Source organism: Balaenoptera borealis, assembly GCF_965194805.1.
Source record: "Balaenoptera borealis genome assembly, chromosome: 2".
Classification (NCBI taxonomy): domain Eukaryota; kingdom Metazoa; phylum Chordata; class Mammalia; order Artiodactyla; family Balaenopteridae; genus Balaenoptera; species Balaenoptera borealis.
The window spans coordinates 118,177,637-118,195,788 of NC_138867.1; the positions used below are offsets into that span (position 1 = coordinate 118,177,637).

General features: G+C 59.4%; 3 protein-coding genes across 8 annotated transcripts in view; all 3 read right to left on the bottom strand.

The window, feature by feature from the left end:
* Nucleotides 1-8,745, bottom strand: part of SLC23A1 (solute carrier family 23 member 1) — a 15,685-nt gene extending 6,940 nt beyond the window's left edge. The window contains exons 1-15 of one of the 4 annotated variants that reach the window (XM_082382069.1): nucleotides 7,448-7,496; nucleotides 6,568-6,652; nucleotides 6,293-6,354; nucleotides 5,538-5,672; nucleotides 4,941-5,098; nucleotides 4,098-4,186; nucleotides 3,858-3,925; nucleotides 3,508-3,689; nucleotides 3,256-3,376; nucleotides 2,839-2,995; nucleotides 2,370-2,517; nucleotides 1,486-1,591; nucleotides 1,103-1,256; nucleotides 867-1,010; nucleotides 264-359 (exon numbers count right to left, since the gene is read on the bottom strand). In XM_082382069.1, the coding sequence (XP_082238195.1) occupies nucleotides 264-359; nucleotides 867-1,010; nucleotides 1,103-1,256; nucleotides 1,486-1,591; nucleotides 2,370-2,517; nucleotides 2,839-2,995; nucleotides 3,256-3,376; nucleotides 3,508-3,689; nucleotides 3,858-3,925; nucleotides 4,098-4,186; nucleotides 4,941-5,098; nucleotides 5,538-5,672; nucleotides 6,293-6,328 (1,594 nt within the window). In that variant the 5' untranslated portion in view covers nucleotides 6,329-6,354; nucleotides 6,568-6,652; nucleotides 7,448-7,496. Of the gene's footprint in view, nucleotides 1-263; nucleotides 360-866; nucleotides 1,011-1,102; nucleotides 1,257-1,485; nucleotides 1,592-2,369; nucleotides 2,518-2,838; nucleotides 2,996-3,255; nucleotides 3,377-3,507; nucleotides 3,690-3,857; nucleotides 3,926-4,097; nucleotides 4,187-4,940; nucleotides 5,099-5,537; nucleotides 5,673-6,292; nucleotides 6,355-6,567; nucleotides 6,653-7,447 lie in introns of all 4 variants that reach the window. The other 3 variants (XM_082382066.1, XM_082382067.1, XM_082382068.1) reach the window with 3 other exon arrangements.
* Nucleotides 8,746-8,863: 118 nt separating this feature from the next.
* MZB1 (marginal zone B and B1 cell specific protein) lies at nucleotides 8,864-13,590 on the bottom strand. The gene is made up of 5 exons (XM_082382107.1): nucleotides 12,570-13,590; nucleotides 10,795-10,997; nucleotides 9,788-9,912; nucleotides 9,324-9,434; nucleotides 8,864-9,233 (listed from the first exon to the last, which is right to left on the bottom strand). The coding sequence occupies exons 2-5, from the start codon at nucleotides 10,966-10,968 to the stop codon at nucleotides 9,077-9,079; spliced, it is 567 nt and encodes a 188-aa protein (XP_082238233.1). The 5' UTR covers nucleotides 10,969-10,997; nucleotides 12,570-13,590; the 3' UTR covers nucleotides 8,864-9,076.
* On the bottom strand, nucleotides 11,621-18,059 carry PROB1 (proline rich basic protein 1). Of its 3 annotated transcripts, none has more exons than XM_082382037.1 (2): nucleotides 13,203-18,059; nucleotides 11,621-12,716 (listed from the first exon to the last, which is right to left on the bottom strand). In XM_082382037.1, exon 1 carries the CDS (start codon nucleotides 16,702-16,704, stop codon nucleotides 13,603-13,605), a length of 3,102 nt encoding a protein of 1,033 aa, XP_082238163.1. In that variant the 5' UTR covers nucleotides 16,705-18,059; the 3' UTR covers nucleotides 11,621-12,716; nucleotides 13,203-13,602. The 3 variants fall into 3 exon arrangements, with proteins under 3 accessions (XP_082238163.1, XP_082238162.1, XP_082238161.1); XM_082382036.1 differs by having other exon boundaries at nucleotides 12,924-18,059; XM_082382035.1 differs by having other exon boundaries at nucleotides 12,877-18,059.
* Nucleotides 18,060-18,152: the final 93 nt, after the last annotated feature.

Genomic DNA, 18,152 nt, shown 5'->3' on the forward strand with positions numbered 1-18,152 from the left:
AGTGGCAACAAAGAAATGGAAAAGAAACACTTTACAGGGCCCCGGAATGACTCTCCTAGCCACACCCTCTTCAAGACTAAGAGGGAAGCCTGTGCCTCTATCAGGCTGGTGGTCTCTCCCTCCGGCCCATCTGTTCCTGCTTCTCCCTGCAGGGCCTGAGGCGTTGCATCTGACCTGGCCACAGCTCCGGCTCAGGAGACATCTGCTGGACTGCCTCTGAGTCCAACCTAGTTCTCTGTTCCCCTCCCAGGGCTGACCCATACCTGGCACTGTGTTGTCCAGTATGAAAGCGAGGCACCCACCCACAAACATCTCCGTAGTCAGCAGCACAGTCAGAATCTGGTCCACTTCAGGAATGCCTGTGGAACAGGCCAAAGGCTAATGGGTGTCATGGCCCCATCTGGAGAACAGAGCTCAGAGACTTTCTCCACACTGGTGCAGCCTGCTGACTTCCTCGAGCAGGCACAGAGATGGAACAGTACAAAACCTTGACTTTCAAGATTATACACCTCTGCCTCTCCCATCCTTGGATTCAAATTCCAGTTTTGCTGGTTGCTACTTGTCTTGCAACAAATCATTTAACCCCTCTGAACCTCACTTTTCTCACCTGTAACATGAAGATGGTAATAGTATCTGTCTCATGGAGCTGTTGTGAAAATTAAATGAGCATATGTAAAGCTCATACCTGTCCACAGAAAGTGTCTTAGTAAAGGACAGCTGTTAATTAGCCTCTCAGCTGCTAACATCCAGAGATGGGCAGGATTTGTGGCTCTGGCTGTGTGGAGCCTTTGAGGGAAGAGGCTATGCTCAGAGTCGAGCCCACCACACCTCCCCCACCCTGAGACAGGTAAGACAGGTGGAGGCACCTGTGTTGATGGCATCCGGGTTGGAGTCCAGGTAATTGGGCAGCGTGAGCCCGAAGAACATGGAAAATCCAAGCACGAAGAGGTTGCGGGAGGAGTTCATGTCCACGAACTGCAGGTTAGACAGCCCCACAGCTGTAATCATGCCTGAGAGCACAAGAGAACACTGGAGGCTCTGCGCAGGCTGGGTGGGCTCCACCACACGGCGACCACGCCCCAAAAGCACGCACAACACTCACCAAAAAGGGTGCAGAACATCCCCCCTAGGATGGGGTCAGGGAGCGAGGCGAAGAGGGCCGTGAATTTGCCAATGGTGCCCAGGACCAGCATGATACCCGCACCATACTGCACCACGCGCCGGCTACCCACCTGCCAGTGAGCCAAGGGGTGGGGCTAGACCCAGGGGGTGAAGTTGGGCGGGGTTAGTTGCTGGAGGGGAAGGGTGCGGTGGGTGGGTGGGGCCTGTTATAAGAGCAAGGTACATATGGGTCAGAGCATGATGCAGGGCGAGGCCTGTCAAAGGCAGGGTGGGGCTAGGCCAAAGTAGGGACAGGTTTGGGGTGGGGCCTGCGGCACATGGAATGGGGGCGCAGCTTTGTGCTGCTCTGGCTAGTTGTGGCACCTTGGTAATCCCCAGGACACCAATGTTGGGGCTGGATGAGGTGGACCCGTTGCCCGTGCCCAGCAGCCCTGCGATAATGCAACAGATGCCTTCGGTGAAGATACCCCTGTAAGAAAAGGGCAAGTGGGGTGGGGGCCTTGGTCCATGCTCTAGCCTGGCTTGTGTCCCCCCATTGCCCTGGCCAGCCTGGCCAGAGTCTCTAGGGCTGTGTGAGCTGCAACTATCTGTCCATAGTACTCCCCACTCCAGGCCAGAGGTGGGTCTGGGAGCCAGGAGCCCAGGTCTGAATGCTAGTCCCACTGCCCTGGCACTTAATCCTTAGGTGATTCTGGGCTTCAATTTCCTCGTCTGTAAGATGGGGATATTAAGAGTACCTGTCTTACAGAGCCATTAGTGGATTGCATAAGAGAACGCACATCAAGAGCGAGACACATGGGGACTTCCCTGGTAGTCCAGCAGTGAAGACTCTGCGCTCCCAATGCAGGGGGCCCCGGTTCCATCCCTGGTCAGGGAACTAGCTCTCACATGCTTCAACTAAGAGCCCGCATGCCGCAACTAAAAAGATCCCATGTGCTGCAACTAAGACCCGGTGCAGCCAAATAAATAAATAAATAAATAAATAAAGAGAGAAAGAAAGAGCTAGACACATGGAAGGCTGTCAGTGACTGTAGTTTCCCTCAGACTTCGTTGTCTCCTCAGCTGTTCGCAACACAGAGTGAGTGATGAGAGCATCTCCGTTTCACAAGTAAGGAGAACCTGTCCTGGAGAGTTAGTGACTTGCCCAACTCCTTGTCCCCCACCTCTGGGATTCAGTTCTGTCCGTACATTTGCTTCCTGAGTGACCCTTGAGGGAATGAGATACCGGGGAGGGCAGGTGGGCATACCTGTTGATAGCGTGCACTGGAGGGGGTGGTGCGCCAGCCAGGCGGGCACAAGCATAGTAATCTCCAATGGACTCAATGATGCCTGCTAATGTGGCACTAAACATTCCCAGGACAGCAGCCGCAGTCACTGTGGGAAGCCCCCACTGACCTGTATCAACAGGGAGATGGGAGGATGGATGCAATGAGTGTTCCTAGGTGGGTCAGGGAGTGGACTAGGCAGTACTTCGGTGGAGCAGCGGAAGGGGTAAAGAGATCTCAAGCTGGGGTGGGAGCTATACAGTTGTGGGAGCTTATTTGGGGTCACTTAGAGTCATAAAGCTGGAGTGAGACTTTGAGTACACCACCACTCTGCCTGGCACACTATAAATGTGCAGCTAATACTTGTTATGTCATCAGCTGGACTGGGGTCACCAGGGGCCTCACTGATGGTCTCAGTTGGAGGCAGAGGGGCCCAGATGGGGTTGCTCACAGGGGTAGGGGATGCGGATCCAGGGAGCAATAGCCACGATGTCGCCTCGGGCATCCGTTCGTGCCTGGAAGCCGTAGGCTGTGGGGTCTGAGGGCAGCACGTCCGTCAGGGTCAGTATATAGCAGAGCAGCCACACGGTCATGATGGCTAGCACGATCTGAAGTGGGAGTGGGGGGTGAGGGTTGCACTGAGGGCCCAGGAGGTCTTGGCCCAGGCTAACCAGCTCCTACCTTAGCCCTAGCCCCAGCCCGAGCCTGTGCCCCAGCCCCAGCTCAGACCCCGGCCCCCATCCCTGGCTAGGACCTCATCTCTGCCTCTAGCTCCCCTGCTGCCCCCGCCCTTTCCCCTGCCCTTGGCCCTGGACATAGGTCCAGCCCCTGCCCTAGCCCCAGCCCGAACCGCCTGTCAGCTCCTCACGGGAAACATCTTGAAGATCTGGATGCGGAAGAGAGTGAGGCCCTTTCCCCAGCAGTAGACAGGCAGCAAGAAGGTGAGATTTCGCAGGTACTGGGAGAAGAGGACAATCAGGAGAATGGAGCTGGGGACAGAAGCACAAAGAGAAAACGGCTGGTAGTCCGGGCAGGGGGCAAGAGCCAAGGCTAAGGGGGCAGGACACGAAGGGGTTGAGGGACTGGGGCTGGGCAAGGATCAGACCTGGTGCCCACTCACCAAGCTGAGATACCCCAGTGGGAGCCAGCTCGGTCACCAGCAGCTTGGAAGACAGAGAGACCAATGAGGGAGACAGTGGGGGTGACTGTAAGAGGCCCGATGTAACTGAGCAGGGCCCCAGGCAGCCCCATCAGCCCAATCACCACCTCCACCATACTGGACACCATGATTGCACCCTGGACCTGGAAAAGCAAAGATCAGCTATAAGTCACGATGTAGAAGCCATGACCTCTATGTTAAAAAAAAGGTCCTGGACCACGTCCTCATATCCCCCAATTCAGCAGTGGCCTTCCCTCCCAGCTAGTCCCACCCTCAAGTCCAGGTCTCTTCTAGCCCACGTGCACACCCACCTCTCGTATCCGTGGGTGCCAAATATGAGAGGTATCCAGGGGCAGACTCCAGTTACCGTAGATCTCCTCTGGGGGTGTAGACAGGAACACACACACACACGCACGCACAGGGAACAGAGACAGAGAGAAAGTAAAGATGCTGCCCTGAAGGCACCTTGGGGTATGGACATGGAGCAGTCGCCCAGACCTCTGGGCTCCTGGGGCTCCCCTCTCCAGTGCAGTCCCCAGAAATGTGCCCACCTTCTGGAGGGCATTTCCATCTATCCAGGGCCAGGATGGCTTTGGCTGGGACCAGAAATGCAAAGGCGCTGGCCTGGAACAGCGGCAGCCTGGAAAGAGAGGCACAGAGCAGCAGGGACAGGGTAGGAGGTGGGGAGGCAGGAACACAGAGACAGGGGAGATGGGGAGGGAGGGGCACAGAGCGAGGCACAGGGAGAATCACACACAGGGACAGAGACACAGAGGAACAAAGTCAAGGGCAGAACAGAGGGAAGTCACTGAGGCCCCAGGCAGGACTCTGTAACATTTTGGGGGCCTAAGAAAGAAAACAAATGGAGCCCCTGGTTCACAACCTGCTCCCTTTCCTTCTCAGCACCAGCTCCTGCACTGTGAGGGGACACGTGCACGGAAGTGGACAGCTCAGCTCCTGCATGCAAGCTCCACTCACAACCTTCCTTCATCTTCCCACCATACAAATGACCATCCTTAGGCCACCCAGACCTAGGACTGTGCACGCGGGGGCAGGGGGTCCCCAGGAGGACGGACCACTGAAGAGGCCCACACAAGCCCTGGCAGCAGGGGAGTGAGAGGTCCCAATTACCCAGAGTAAGGCTTAACGGAGGAGAGCCCAGCTAGGGCACGTTCCCTTTCCTTGAGGAACACCAGGGGTCCAGGGTGGGACCCCAGCTGCCTGGCTCTAAGGCTGGTCTGGAAGCAGAAGCAGCAGGTGGGGACAGGCAGCAGGTGGGGACAGACAGCAGCTTTTCTTGTCCCACAAGAGTCCTCTGAGACTGCTCCTGCTGTGTGGATCACTGCGTGTGTGTCTACGTGGGGTGGGGTAGGGGTGGGAGTGGGGCAGCTCACCGGATGCCCAGTGTGGTCTGGATGAGGGTGGTGATGCCCACACAGGTGAAGATGGTGCCAATGAGCTGGCTGACCATGTACTGGTCACGGCCCACACACAGCGCCTCAGCCAGGAGGAAGGGCACAGCGATGGTGCCACTGAAGCAGGTCAGGTAATGCTAGGGGTGTGGGGAGAGTGCATGAGGCAGGGCCCACGGAGCTCACAGGGAGGCAGGGGAACCCTCACAGTCCTCACGCCTGCCTCAGTGGGCCTGAGCCCGTGCCGCCCCTGCCAGTGTGCCCACCCAGGACTGATACTCCCATAAGGCATCCCCACAGAGCGACTGCTCACCTCTCTGGGGGTTACTAATCTGCCCCCAAGTTATTCCTGCAGCTTCTGTGGAGTGGGTCCCCTTCCCTGTCACCAGCACTCCGCCTGGCAGGTGATACCTCATCCCTTTCAGGCCCCGTCAAGCCTCTTCCCCACCCCTGCTTGGTGACAGTCACTGCTTCTGACCTTAGGTTTCTCTTCCTGTTACCCAAGATGACCTCTTTGGCCAGGGAGGGGGCTGGGGAGCAGGCAGGGCAGGGGTGGGAAGGCCCTGGGGAGACGCCCACCTGGAAGCCCAGCAGGACGCACAGGTACCAGGGCGGCACATCCTCAATCTTGTACAACATGTCAGACTTGGGCTCTTTGCACAGGGCCGTCGGGGGGTCCTTCGTGGAGGTCCCTGCTGAGCCCAGGGACTCATGCTGGGGGCAGCAGAGAGAAGTAACTCAGCGTGGAGTGATGGGAACCAGAAAAGTCCATTCTGCTTCAGAATCAATTAGGTAGCCCGAGTGGCCTGTCAGCTCCTCAGAATGGGGTCCCCACCCTCCCTCAATGCTCATCCACCCAGCTACCCCTTGGCCTGGCTACACCTGGCTCCCACCTCACGCTGCTTTGTGCAGGGATGAGTCCGCTGTACTGGCTCCTGGAGCCCTCAGAACCTGGCCTTCTAGCCAAGGGAACGGGCCCATACGTCACAAGGCTGGGGGCACCAGGAGAGGAGGCCAAGAGGGCTGGAGACTGTGACAGGCCCTCTTGGACGTACTCTGGTCCCCCCTCTGTCCCTTAGAGGTCCTTGGAGTGTCACTAATGGGGCGGTAGGCTGGGCCCCTGCCGGCCCCCAAGCTGGAGTGAGCCAGTCCCAAAGAAGAAGTCTCCTTCACCCCACTGCCACCCCACCCCTCCCCCAACTACCACATTCCACCTGGGACAGTCACTCTTGATCCAGTTCATCAGAACCTTTGTCTCTGCCCTCCCAGGGAGCAGGACTGCTCAGGCCCCCAGCCCCACCCTGCCCCCACCCACTCCCCTCATTCCCCAGCACCTGTGTCTGGCCCTCAGGGTCCTCCTGAGCCCTCATCTTTGGGGCACAGGTGTGAGCAGTTCCTGAGGAGAAGAAGGGATGGCTTTACGAAGGCCAAGGAGGACTTTAATCCGCATAGCCGACATTGTTCGAAGTAAATCTGTAACCAGATCTCCAGCACTGATTGCGAAAGGAGGGCCCAGGCCCCGGTAACGTATTAACTCCGGCCATAGCGGAAAAGGCCGCCCAAGCCTCTGCCACATTTACCTCCCGAGCACACCCTCCCTTGCCCGCACCTGAGCCTGGGCACAGGACAGGTATTTTCTGAGAGAGGGCTGGAGTGGGGGTGAGGAGCGGACGGCCTTGGAAGTTTACCAGGCCCTGGGTGAGGTGAGAGGAAAGGGAGTGAAAATGGGCACATATTATGGTACACTCTGAATGAGGCTTTTCCCCGCTTATTAATCAAAAGTTAATCATTATCATCATCATAACCCATCTCGTTATTTAGGAACAACTGCGTGCCAAGCAACATCTGTGTATTGTCATGTTTAACCCCAGGCGCTGGGTGCCATTAACCTCTTTTACAGCTGAGGAAACAGATTTAGGAGATGTGATCTGACCAAGGCCACACAGGTAGCAAGGTTTTAGAAAACCATTCCAAAAATTCAGGTTGGCCTGAACTACTGAGCCCACGCTGTTAATTATACATTAAATGTCAGAAAGGGCTACCCTCCCCACCACCTCCGCTCGCCCCTCAGGGTCCCGGAGGCACAGAACAGATGGGCCTCCGGAGAAGGAGATGCCGAGGCTAGCCCGGTCTTGTCTGTCCTCTGTGTCAGGACAAGGATTCCTTCCCTTCCCCTCCCAGTCAGGACCGGCTACGTAATCTGTAGGACCCAGTGCAAAATGAAAATCTGGGGCCCCTGTTGCAAAAGTATTATAAATTTAAAAACAGCAACAGCAGAGCATTAAACTGATTTGTGGGGCCTTTCTAAGCACTGGTTCCTGCGTGACTGCCACACAGCCACTGAAGCCGGCCTGGGCCCGGCCTGTCTTCCCCTCCTGGGGGCTGGGGAGAGCCCAGGGGCTGAGGGTCCTCAGCCGGTGGGGCCTGGGCCTGAGGTCCCTGGCTCTGCTCCCTTCTGTGCTGCCCCAACCCCATTAGGGTCCACCTACTTGTGGGTCGCTGTGCCCATGGCCAGGCCCTGCCCCAAGGCTTCCCCCGCAGCACTGCTGTCCAGCTGGGTAGCAGCTTCATGTCACAGCCCCGAATCCGACGGCCTGTCCAGCCTCCAGCCCGTTCCTCTGTCCACTCGTCCTCTCCTCTCAATTCCTGGCTCCCGCTCCCAGGTTCCCAAAGTCATCTGACCAGTTCGAAGCCTCTACTCCTCGGCACTCTCCTCCCCACCCTCTCCTCCCTGGTACTTCCCAGGGGCTGGGGAGACAGCCCTACCCCTTCCACACATTGTCCGTTGGACCCTCGAATCAACCCAAACCACATACCACACACATGGAGACAAAGCCGGGAAGTTGCACATGGTCTGATACGCAATCACACAAATGGACCCGGAGCACCTAGCCTCTGATGCAAAGTGTCTCTAAGTCACTCCACAAAAACACAGGGCCACGCAGGTGCACGTCACGGGCTCCCGGCTCCACACCTGATACTACTGACTGCTCAGCCAATTCCTTGGGCCCTGGCTCTCCTGGTGCTTAAGAGTTCTCTCCTGAGGGCCAGGAGGAGGGGCCTCAGGCAGATGGGGAACAGGTGATGGAACGTAGGGGGCTGGGGTGCAGAGTGGTAAGGGCCTGCCTGGGACACCCCCATTCCTCCAGCCCTAACCTTCCCCCACTCCCCAAATTTGAATCCCCTCCCAGCCCTGCCACTGCTCAGCCTGGGACTCTGCCTGAGCCTCTTTTGTTGTCTGGGCCCCAGTTTCTGCACCTGTCAACAGGGTATTAGAGTGTCTGTTCTGTCCACTTTCCAGGGCTTCGGAGGATCAGAGACACAAATGAAACTGTAAGCTGTAGCACCACTGACCCCAGACACCCAGACTCAGGTGCGAACCAGGTGGAGCTCTTTTCTCCGTTTCTAAGAAAAGGGCCCCAGGTGAGAATTTCTGGGGAGAGCAGGACGTAGAGCCAAGATACTGAATCCAGCCTGTTCCTGGACCCCTGCCCTGCCCTGCCCTGCCCTGTCCCAGTTGAGCACCGAGGGCTCAACCATGCTAGCTGGGGTCAGAAGCAGAGTCTAGAAAGTGAGCAGCTGCTGGGTGTAGACCCAGGAAGACTAGCGTTCTGGGAGGGGCACAGTAGCACGCAGTGGTTGCAGTGGGTATGTCCACAGGCAGCCTGCTTATGGAGTTTTCCTTGGCTTTTTCTTTTCTCTCATGAGGGATCTGGGGTTTCAACCGTTCAGATAGCTGGTTCCATATGCCTTTGACAGCTCACTCACATTTCCAGCCATGACAGATCTCACTTACCTCTGGGAAATTGTGGGGACGTGTATCTGGCCCTCTCTAGGAGGGACATCAGCAGAAACACCAATGTCTATCCTCCCAGCCCCCCAAGCACCTTTTGCAGAGAGAAGGATTCGAGGTCACTGGTTTTATTTGAGTCCAGAGGGGAAGGTCTTGGCCGCCCCCCAGGCCCCAGGGCCCAGAAGCTGGAGGAGGGAGGGAGAGTGGCAGCGCAGAAGAACAAGGCCGCCCCGCCCTCCAGGCAGCCTGCTGAAGGGAGGGGACAGATCCAGAGGAAGCCCAGCTCCCTTTAGGGGCTGACCAGGAAGGGGAAGGAGGAGTTGGACTAGAGCTCTGCCCTTGTGACTGGTGCCTCCTCTGAGCAGGCCCCCCGGGGGCCTCCACACAGCAATGCCTCCAGGGCCCCTTGACCTTGTTGGTGGGATTCATAGATCTGGTCTTCTCCAAACTCCCCCAGGTAGTGAAAGCATGTCTTGGAGAGCCTAGGGGAGCCCAGGAGGAGCCTCAGACTCTGCCCGGCCCACAGTGGGGCAGACCAAGGCTCCATCCCACCCCAACCCTCCAGTCATCACCTGGTGGGCCACGGCGCCCCCATGATGATCACACTGATGCTCGGCTCCGGCCCCTTGTTAAGTCCTGGGCCCATGAGACGTTTCATCTGGTCCACTTCTCCAACTCCGTAGCTGGAGGCAGTGGGAGGAGAGGGAGACAGCATTAGTGGAGCCCGTCACCACATGAAGCTGGGCACACTGGGCATCTGCCAAGTTTAGTGCCCAGATTCTGATCCTCCTTGCTGAAAAACTGAGGACCAGAAAGGGGAAACTCCTGGCCCAAAGTCACACAGCAACCTTGTCTCCTGGCCACCTCACCCTTCTACTTGCTCCCAGCTCCAGAGCTCAGACTCTGTCCCAGCCAGTCCCCACCCTTGGGCCAGAGCCCTAGTGGAGTGTGTGTGGTGTGTGAGTGGGAGAATGAGAAGCCCCACTCATCAGCCTGCCCCTGGAGGAGGGGGGCAGGGGCCAGATTTTCAACTCACCCCTGCCAGGTCTGGGAGCAGCTCCGGTCCAGGACGTCTGTGTATACCGACTCGCTCAGCTTGCCACGGCCCCCGGAGTCCAGGGTGTGAAGCTTGGTCTCTGCCTTTGTCAGGTGCTGCCACATCTGGAACAAGGAGGGGTTGAGAACCAGGGCTTCAGAACTGCTCAGCGTGAAAGGAGGGGTGATGGGGGGGAGAACAGAAGCCTGGGTCTCTGAGAAAGAACGAGGCAATGGAGCCTTTTGAGCAGGAAGCACCTGTGAGGCAGGCTTCACGGCCCTCGCCCAGGTCCAGAAAGCTGGGACCACGCCAGCTGAGGCAGGATCCGCTGCCTTGGGATGGGGGGTGGGTGGCTGGGTGGGAAACACTGAGGTGGAGAATTAGGCCTGGGCATTGAGGCCCCTCCCCCAGGGCACACCTGCCCATCAGCACACACCATTTGAAACCACAAGAACAAGGAAAGAAAAAAAAAACCTCCCAGTCTTCAGTGACACGTGTACTCATAGCCCCCGTGTGCGTGCACATGCACGTGCACACAGTCACACAGACACACACAAGAAGTACTCAGGCATGCGTGACAGATTTGTATGTGAACTCAAGACACACACATGCTCATGGACTCATGGGATCGACAAACATGCACACGTGTACACATACACCAATGCTCCCCAGTCATGCTTTGGGAAGGAGTCCAGACTTAAGGGTGGTCCTAGTAAGGGAGGAGTCCGAGAGGACAAGCTAGTGACTCCCTGGTGTCCCAGAGGTCGCCTGCTCTTTGTTGGGCAGACAGATAGGTAAACTGAAGCAGGCTGGTGCCGGTGAGGTGAAGATGGCAATATCATGGAAGCCTGAGTCTAGCTCGATGCCTGGGTTGGGGGGGGGGGTGGTGTTTGGGGATCCAAGGCCAGCGGTGGAATCTGAGGTAGATGGAGGGGTCTGGCTTGGGTGGGGGCCTGGGTAGGGGCAAGAGAACTGCTGGCGGGGCGGCGAGGGGGTGGGGGGCTCACCTGGTAGGCCACCGCCCTGCAGGCGTCACAGCGAAGGTGAGCAGGCATGTGAGCTGAGAACTTCTCTTCATCGTCCAGCTCGGGGGCGGTGGCTGTGAGCGGGGCCCTGTCCCCAAGGCCCCCTGGGATGGTCCAGGCCCCCAGCAGCAGCAGCAGCAGCAGCAACAGCCTCATGGTCTGTGGAGCTGGCTCAGCGAGCAGGGCTGTGGTTGGGGTGCAGGGGCGCACGTGTGTCCGCGCAGTGGGGGTTGCTGCAGAGAGCCTGCCCCAGACCAATGGGGAACCGACACCTCACCCTGCCGTTCTCTCCCTTCCCCCAGGGCCCTGGAGACACCACTCGCGCACCTCCTCTCGTGGGACCCCGCCTCCAGCCAATGAGGCAAGGAGAGGGGCTGGGCCTGGGCGAGGACACATGGTGGCTGATAGCTCTCATGTCCTGGGACCTGAGCATATGGCAGGCACTGTGCTGAGCCCCTCGGGGAAGGAGGTGGCTGGTTACTGTCATCTTAAATCTACCCCTGAGGACACAAAGGTTCAGAGAAAAGTGACAAATCCAAGGCCACACAGCTAGAAGGGCTATGCTGAGATTGGAACCCAAGCCTGGTTGACCCCAAGGCCCACTGGCCACTCAGCCACTAGGAGAAATGAGGCCCCAGGCGTGGTTGCCAGCCAAGGCTCCCTCCCTGAGAGGCAAGTTCACTGAGGCAGGGACGCCACAGTGTATGAAAGACACACATGGTCCCCTCCCCCAGGCCACACCCAGGCATGAAAGGGCAGTCTGGGGGTGTTAAGGGACCGCAGCAGGAAATCAGACACCTTACACCAGTTGTTCCAGCCATAGTGGCCATTGGGTCAGCAATTTATTGCACACCACAATGCGGTGAGGGGCCCAGGAGTGGCCCAGGGCCCTCCTTGCCATCAGGACCAGCATCTCCAGCCACAGAAAGATGTCCAGGTTATTCTGACTCATAGTTCTCTCAGTCAGCTTCCAGTTCAAGGCAAGGGGGCAGTGACTCCAAGGGATCCAGGCCCCCCAGAGGCCTGGAACTTAAGGAAGGCATTGATCTCCATCCCTGACACTGCTTCTAATGGTAACTGTTCTTCCCCAAACTCATCACATCACATACCAGTCCCGCAAGGCCCAGCCACTTCACTCAGAACTCTACACAGACCCCAACGCAGAGCACCTCCCACACCATGCATCTCCTTCTGCTCTCCTCAGAAGCTCCTGGAATCTCAAGGCAATTGGAACACAGGCCCTGGGTCCTGTCCCTTCCTATGCTGTGGCCAGCCTGCAGAGCCAGCCCCTCCCTAGGTATGGTTGCCACACCTGTTACCAGGGCAGTGGAACCAGATGAGGGCTCCTCACAGGGGCATCCCTTCTTTTGCCAGCCCTAACCCACCCTCCACCCCACCCAGAGAGGTCAAGAGTCTCCTCTGGGACAACAGCTCAACCATCCTCCTTGCTTTTAAGTCTTTCCTGACGACGCACTCATCTGTCCCCCACCCTCGGTAGGAATGGCTGGAACCTCCACTCCTAACCCCAGGACCAGCCAGTTCAGCTCTGAGGGCTTACGACAAGCCAAGTCAGAGGCTGGGGTTGAGGGGAGAATGAGGGGCGGTACTCCCAGCTGGAGACTACAGTCACCTCCCCACCTTCCCCGCAGTCCCCCCACCCCAAGTCCTGGGCTGACCCTCCAGAGCCCCTCCCGTATTACTTCCCTCTCCACCTCCACCACCTGTCCCCGCAGCTCCCTCTCTCAGATGAGACTCACCTAGGGCCTGCACTAGCCACTCTCCCCTGCAGCCTCCCAGGCCAAGGCTCAGATCCTCTTGCAAAGAGTAACAGATTTGATAGCCAGTGTCTTTCTCTCTTCATCCCATCAGTGCTCACTAGCCTGCTCCACCTCTGCTGGGCCCACCTTCAGGGAGACACAGACAGCTCACTACCTCTGGGGGCAGCCCTGTCCCCTGCAGCTCCCATTTCCTGCTGCCCCTGAGGAACCCCATCACCCCCTCAGGTCGGCTTCTGGGGCCATGTCCTGGGATTTCTCACACTACCAACTAAAAATTGTCACTTGCCATCTGCCTCTACAAGGATGAAATCACTAGCCAGTGCAATCGCTGACCTTCAATACATGCTGAAAGGAGTTCTGGGCAGAGATCAGGAATGAGGCCCTCTGTGCTCTGGGAAAAACTGGCAGAAAAGGCCTTTAGATAGTCAGATATTTTCAGGAGAAGGTTTTATGAGCCCAATTTCTTGCATCTTCTCATAACTAGAAAAGCACTAAAGTCATTAATGGACATCTACTCCTTGTGACTAGCAGCAACCTTCTGCCAAAATGTGTGCTTGATTGCCTGTATGCCCCTTCACCAAACCCACATATATACTGACTTCCCCCACTTACCTCTTCAGAGCAGTTCCTCAGTGCTGAGAGGCTGTCTCCCAAGCTTATAGTTTTCATTTTGCCCCAAATAAAACTTAACTCACAACTCTCACGTTCTGCATTTTTTTCATCCCACAACACACACACACACAGCCCTCCAACACACCACACTCTGGGAATGCTTGGGAAAGGGGTATACGATTTTGTCGGGGGGAGGAAACAGGCAGCCATTTCCTGAGCTCCAGCTCCATCAGCGCTGGGGGTCTCAGATAAGCACTCTGAAGGTAACTTCTGGTCTGAAGACTGCATGAGATGGGTAAAAGAAAGAGGTGAAAGAAGGAAAAGAGGGCACAGGACTGGATGCCAGAACCTCCAAGGCCATTAATGGGCCCCAACACCATGGGGATCAGGCCCTGGGGCCTCACACGGGGAACAAGGAGCCCTTGCTCGGCTGGGCGGGACCCAAGCTGGAGGGTGGAGCACAGAGGAGCAGAGGAGGCGCGGGGCTGGGGGTCCCGCTCACTGGCAGGTAGTACATCCCGTCCAGGGGCCCCGCCTCGGAGGCCCAGGGTAGCTGGGGGCCGCTGAAGGCCGGCGGACCCGGGGATGGTGGCAGTGAGAGGCCAGGGATAGGCCCATAGCCAGGCGGGTAGAGGCCGGGGCCCAGGGCCAGCGGGGTGTAGACGCGGCGGGGTGGCACCGAGGGCGAGGGTGGCAGCAGCACCTCCACGTACTGCCCGCTCTCGGGGTCGAAGAGCAGCCGCAGCCGAGGCTGCCTCGGCGCCTCCACAAAGTAGTAGCGGCCGCTCTCTGGGTCCACCAGGACCTTCCCCGGGTGCGCGGCCCCGGGCGGCCTGCGCGCCCCCTGGGAGGGGCCTTCCGGGGACCGGTCCATGGGAGGCGCCGAGGCGGCGCGGGCCTGGGGCGGGGCCGCTCTGCCAGCGGACGCCTGGGGCTCCCGCGGGAGGGGCGACTGGACCGCAATCGCGGGCTCAGGGGCCATAGGCGGCGTCTCCTGTTTCGGTGCTATTCCAGGGCTCGAGTTAGGGTGCGCCTGCGGGGAGCTGGGGCGGGGCGGTCCGGGAGGTTGGGTCCCTGCCGGCCCTATCGGCGACTTCTGGGGTGATGTGCGAGCGCCGCCTAGAGGGCTGGTACGACCCTTGTCGTCGGGGACCAGGCGCTGGGGCTCTGCATCCCTGTTCTTTCCGCCAGGACCGCGCACCACAACTCCCTGGGTTCCCTCCGGCCGGCGGCCTAAGGCCAAGGCACCAGGCAGGCGGATCTCAGTGCGCGCGAAGGGTTTCGCCGTGCTGTTCTCTGCCCTCCGCCGCAGGACCCCGTTGGGCTGCGTAACGTCCCGGGGGACTGTGTCTGGGGTTGGCTCTGGGGTCTCGTAGGGGTGTGGCACGACCGGCAGAAAGTCCTTGAGAAAAACGGAAGTGTAGTGAGCCGGGGCGGGGGCCCCCGGTGCCTGCAGCTCTTGTGTCTTGGATGCGCCGCCTTCCTCCCCGCGGGGTTCCGCAGGAGGCGCAGGCAGCCCTGAGCCTGGGGTGCTTGCCGGGAAGCTTGGCGCGTATGTGGTCTTCACCATCTTGCGCACGTCGCGGGGCCGCGGAATGGCCACGCGCGGGCGTCCCGAGGCCGCTCCTCCAGAGCCCAAGGCTTCCGGGCGCGCATCGGCATCCAGGGTGCCCACGAGGCGACTGAGGGGCAGCTGGGGTGCAGCCACCGCTGGCGACAGCTGGCTGCCTCGGAAGGCAAGATCCGGCATCTCCCGCGTGGACGGACTCTGCGCCTCTGTTAGCTCTGGAGTCTCGGGTGCAGATGGCGTGGGTGGCACCAGTTCCTCCTGGGCTACGCCATTCATAGCTTCCCGCGTAGACACTACCGCTGAGCTCTGCACTGTGGAGTCCCACGTCTCTTGGGGCGATGGGCTCCACGTCCCAGTAGGACGATCTGGAGTCTCCCATGAGGACAAGGTTGGCGGAGACGGGCTCCTACTCCCCTCAACTGTATCCCCACCTGCCGCATGCGGAACCTCCCACGAGGAAGGAGCTTCGGGGGATGGGCTTCTTGCACTGGCAACACCCTGATTCCACTGGGAAAGGGTCGGAGGGGAAGGGCTCTTTCTGCTGACAGTTTCAGTGACAGCAGCATCCTGATTTCCCCATGCGGAGGATGCCTCGGGGAGCGACGGGCTACTCACCTTCCGGATAGCCCTATTCCACGGGGACAGGTTCTGGGGCGAGGGGCAACGAGGACCCCGCACGGTCCCATTTGGAGCTTGCCACAGCGGGGATGGGCTCCTCGGTCTCACAGCCTTACTCGAAACCTCCCGGGGGGCCCTAGACTGGGAAGAAGGACTCTGTGCCCTCAGGACGGTTCGATCCGGAGTCTCTCGCGGGAACCGAGTCTTGGGTTCCTGGTAGTGCGCCTCCTGGATCTTCTCCCCAGACTGCAGGAAGATGCTGGAACTAACTGGACCCAGCGGCTCGGTCCCGGGCGCGGGCTTGTCGCGCCGAATTGCGCGCTCACGGAGGCTAGGCCACGGTCGTGGGGCCCTGGCGGGGGCTGAACTATAATGCACACGAGGTGGCCGAGACCTGGCCTCCTCCAGGGCCACTCGAGTACTGCGGGGCGTTTCCGGGGTCGCAGGCTCTGGCGGTACCGTGGGTCCGAAGGTGGCGCTGCTTGGGGCAGGGGTCGCGGGACTCAGTTTTCTGGCCAGCGCCGTCTGCACGAGGTCCGCGGCAGCCTGCAGGCGGCCCAGAGACTCGTCCAGGGAGCCGGTGCGCAGGAACAGTCGCGGGGGCGGCGCGCTGGCCTCCCGTGGGGGACTCCGGGGCCGGGGGCGCAGCTCGATCTGACGTTTGGGCACCGTCCGGGGCCTGGCAGGCGCGGCACGCTCCTCCAGCGCCACCTCCACACACTCGAACTGCGCTGGGGTGGCAGGACTCGGCCCGCGGGGTCGCAGCTGCAGGTAGGTGGCCCAGCGGGAGCCACCGTCGGGGCCCTGGGGCTGCGGTTCGGCAGGGATGGGAGACGCGGAGCCGGGCGGAGAGAGGCTGCGGAAGGTCCGCGTCGTGAGCTGTTGCACCTCGCTATCCTCCGCGTCGGAACGGCTGAACAGGGGCCCGGCGCCGAAGATGACTTCCATCTCCCCCGACGGCAGCATGCGCAGCTGGGGCTGGGGTGGCCGCGGGCCCGAGGCCGGGCCTCGCGGGAAACCCGAGCCGGGCCCGAGCTGCTGGCGGCTATTCTGGGCGCTGACGGACAGGCGAGGCTGCGCGCCCTCCCCCAGCACAGGGGCCACCGTGGGCCAATTCGCCCTGCCCTCCGCGTCCGGCCCAACGTCCGGGGGCTCTGGAGAACCCGGAGCCGTGTGGTAGGAGCCTGACGAACTGGAGGAGTCCTGGCGCCGCGCGGGGGCGGCGGGCAGCCGCCCTGGGAGCCCGGGCAGGGTTGGCGGGGCGAACGCGGTCAGCATGCTGGGGCCGGACGCCGCGCACTCCCTCCCTCGCATTCGCCTCCGCTGGTGCCGCGGAAGCCCGCACTGTCCCCGCCCCGCCCGCGGGTGCCGTGGGGTCACCGCGCCTTAAAGCGGCCGCGTCCGCTCCCGAGACAGCGGCGTAGGCAGCCAGAGAGACCTGCGCCCTGGGTCCTACCCTCCCAGACCCCTTCTCCCTCACGGCCGGAGAGCCTGGGGTGGCATTCCAGGCTTTGGCTGACAGGAAGGTGAGGGGAGGGCAGGCATCCAACTTGTACCCAGGAGCTAGGCCCAACTCCACTCATCCATCACAGGTGACAGAACGGAGGCTAAGCAGGGACCTGCCTGAGATCAAGCACTATGGCATGTGGATCAGAGTGTGAGCCAGGAGACCAGACAACTCAGGTCTTGCTAACAATTTCATCTTTATGTCAGCCCCCCGCGTCTTCTCATCACTGCAGTGCACCCCTCCTCCCTGGCCCTCCCATAGTCTGTCGCTAGAGCTCATAAGGGTGCATACCCCCCTCACCTTTGATAGAGGAGCATGGCTTGGAGGGCTCCCCCCACTCCAAAAGTTGTACTGGGGCCTCAAAAAACTGCTGTCCCTGGTTGGACCCACTGCCCTTAGTGGAAACCTAGGCTGGAGGGGACGAGGGGACAGTTCTAGCTTTTCAGGCTGCCAGAACAAGTCCCAGATGCTGATGTGGCATCTCTTAGGAACCTCTGGGGTAGCTCTGGTCCCTTCTCTAAAGCCCCTCTGAGGCAAGAATAGCTCTGTGCTCCCCCATGCACTCACAAGGCCCTCATTCCAGCCCCTGCCACCTCAGGACTTGCCCTGGGGACAAGTGCTGATGGGGAAGCAGCCACCACCTGTCATTCTCCTGGGACAATGACAATGGGCACCACTTGCCCTTAAACTTCTGGCTTCAAGGTCCTGCTATGACTCAGGCCCCAGCTGGCCCTGGAGCAAGAGCACTGGCCCCTCCTACGCATTCATTCTCACACTGACCCAGGAAAGGCTAGACTTGACAAATCTGACTCAGCCTCCCTTGAGTGGGACCCCTGCCTGGGGTGTCCCCTTGATCACTTAGGGCACATTAGTGATGGCTTCTGAGAGGATCAAGCCTGTCCATCACATCCAGCCCTGCATATGCAACTTGAGCACGTCATAGCCCCTTCACACACTGTTACCCCACCTTAAAAATAGACACAGCAGAAGAAAAACACACACACACACACACATACACAGAACACACCATTGTCCTTTCCCCTTCCTCCATTTGTGCAGACTAATAAGCTGTTTGGGAGAAGTGTAAGAAGGTGCAAATGTGATCCACAGGTACAACGTTCTTGTTATGTGATGGAAACTGATTTCCCAAATTCACTGTGGTCCTGGAACCCAACATCTTTGAACTCTCCAGTCAGGGCTTCTCACAGACACATACACAACACATACACACATAGCCCTTCAAGTTGAGAGAGTT

Coding starts and splice junctions, on each gene's coding strand:
- MZB1 (XM_082382107.1), bottom strand. CDS start 10,968: ATGAGGCTGTTGCTGCTGCTGCTGCTGCTGCTGGGGGCCTGGACCATC. Junction 9,913..10,794: donor GCAGGGCGGTGGCCTACCAG/GTGAGCCCCCCA, acceptor TCCTTGTTCCAG/ATGTGGCAGCACCTGACAAA. Junction 9,234..9,323: donor GGGGCGCCGTGGCCCACCAG/GTGATGACTGGA, acceptor GGGCTCCCCTAG/GCTCTCCAAGACATGCTTTC.
- PROB1 (XM_082382037.1), bottom strand. CDS start 16,704: ATGCGAGGGAGGGAGTGCGCGGCGTCCGGCCCCAGCATGCTGACCGCG.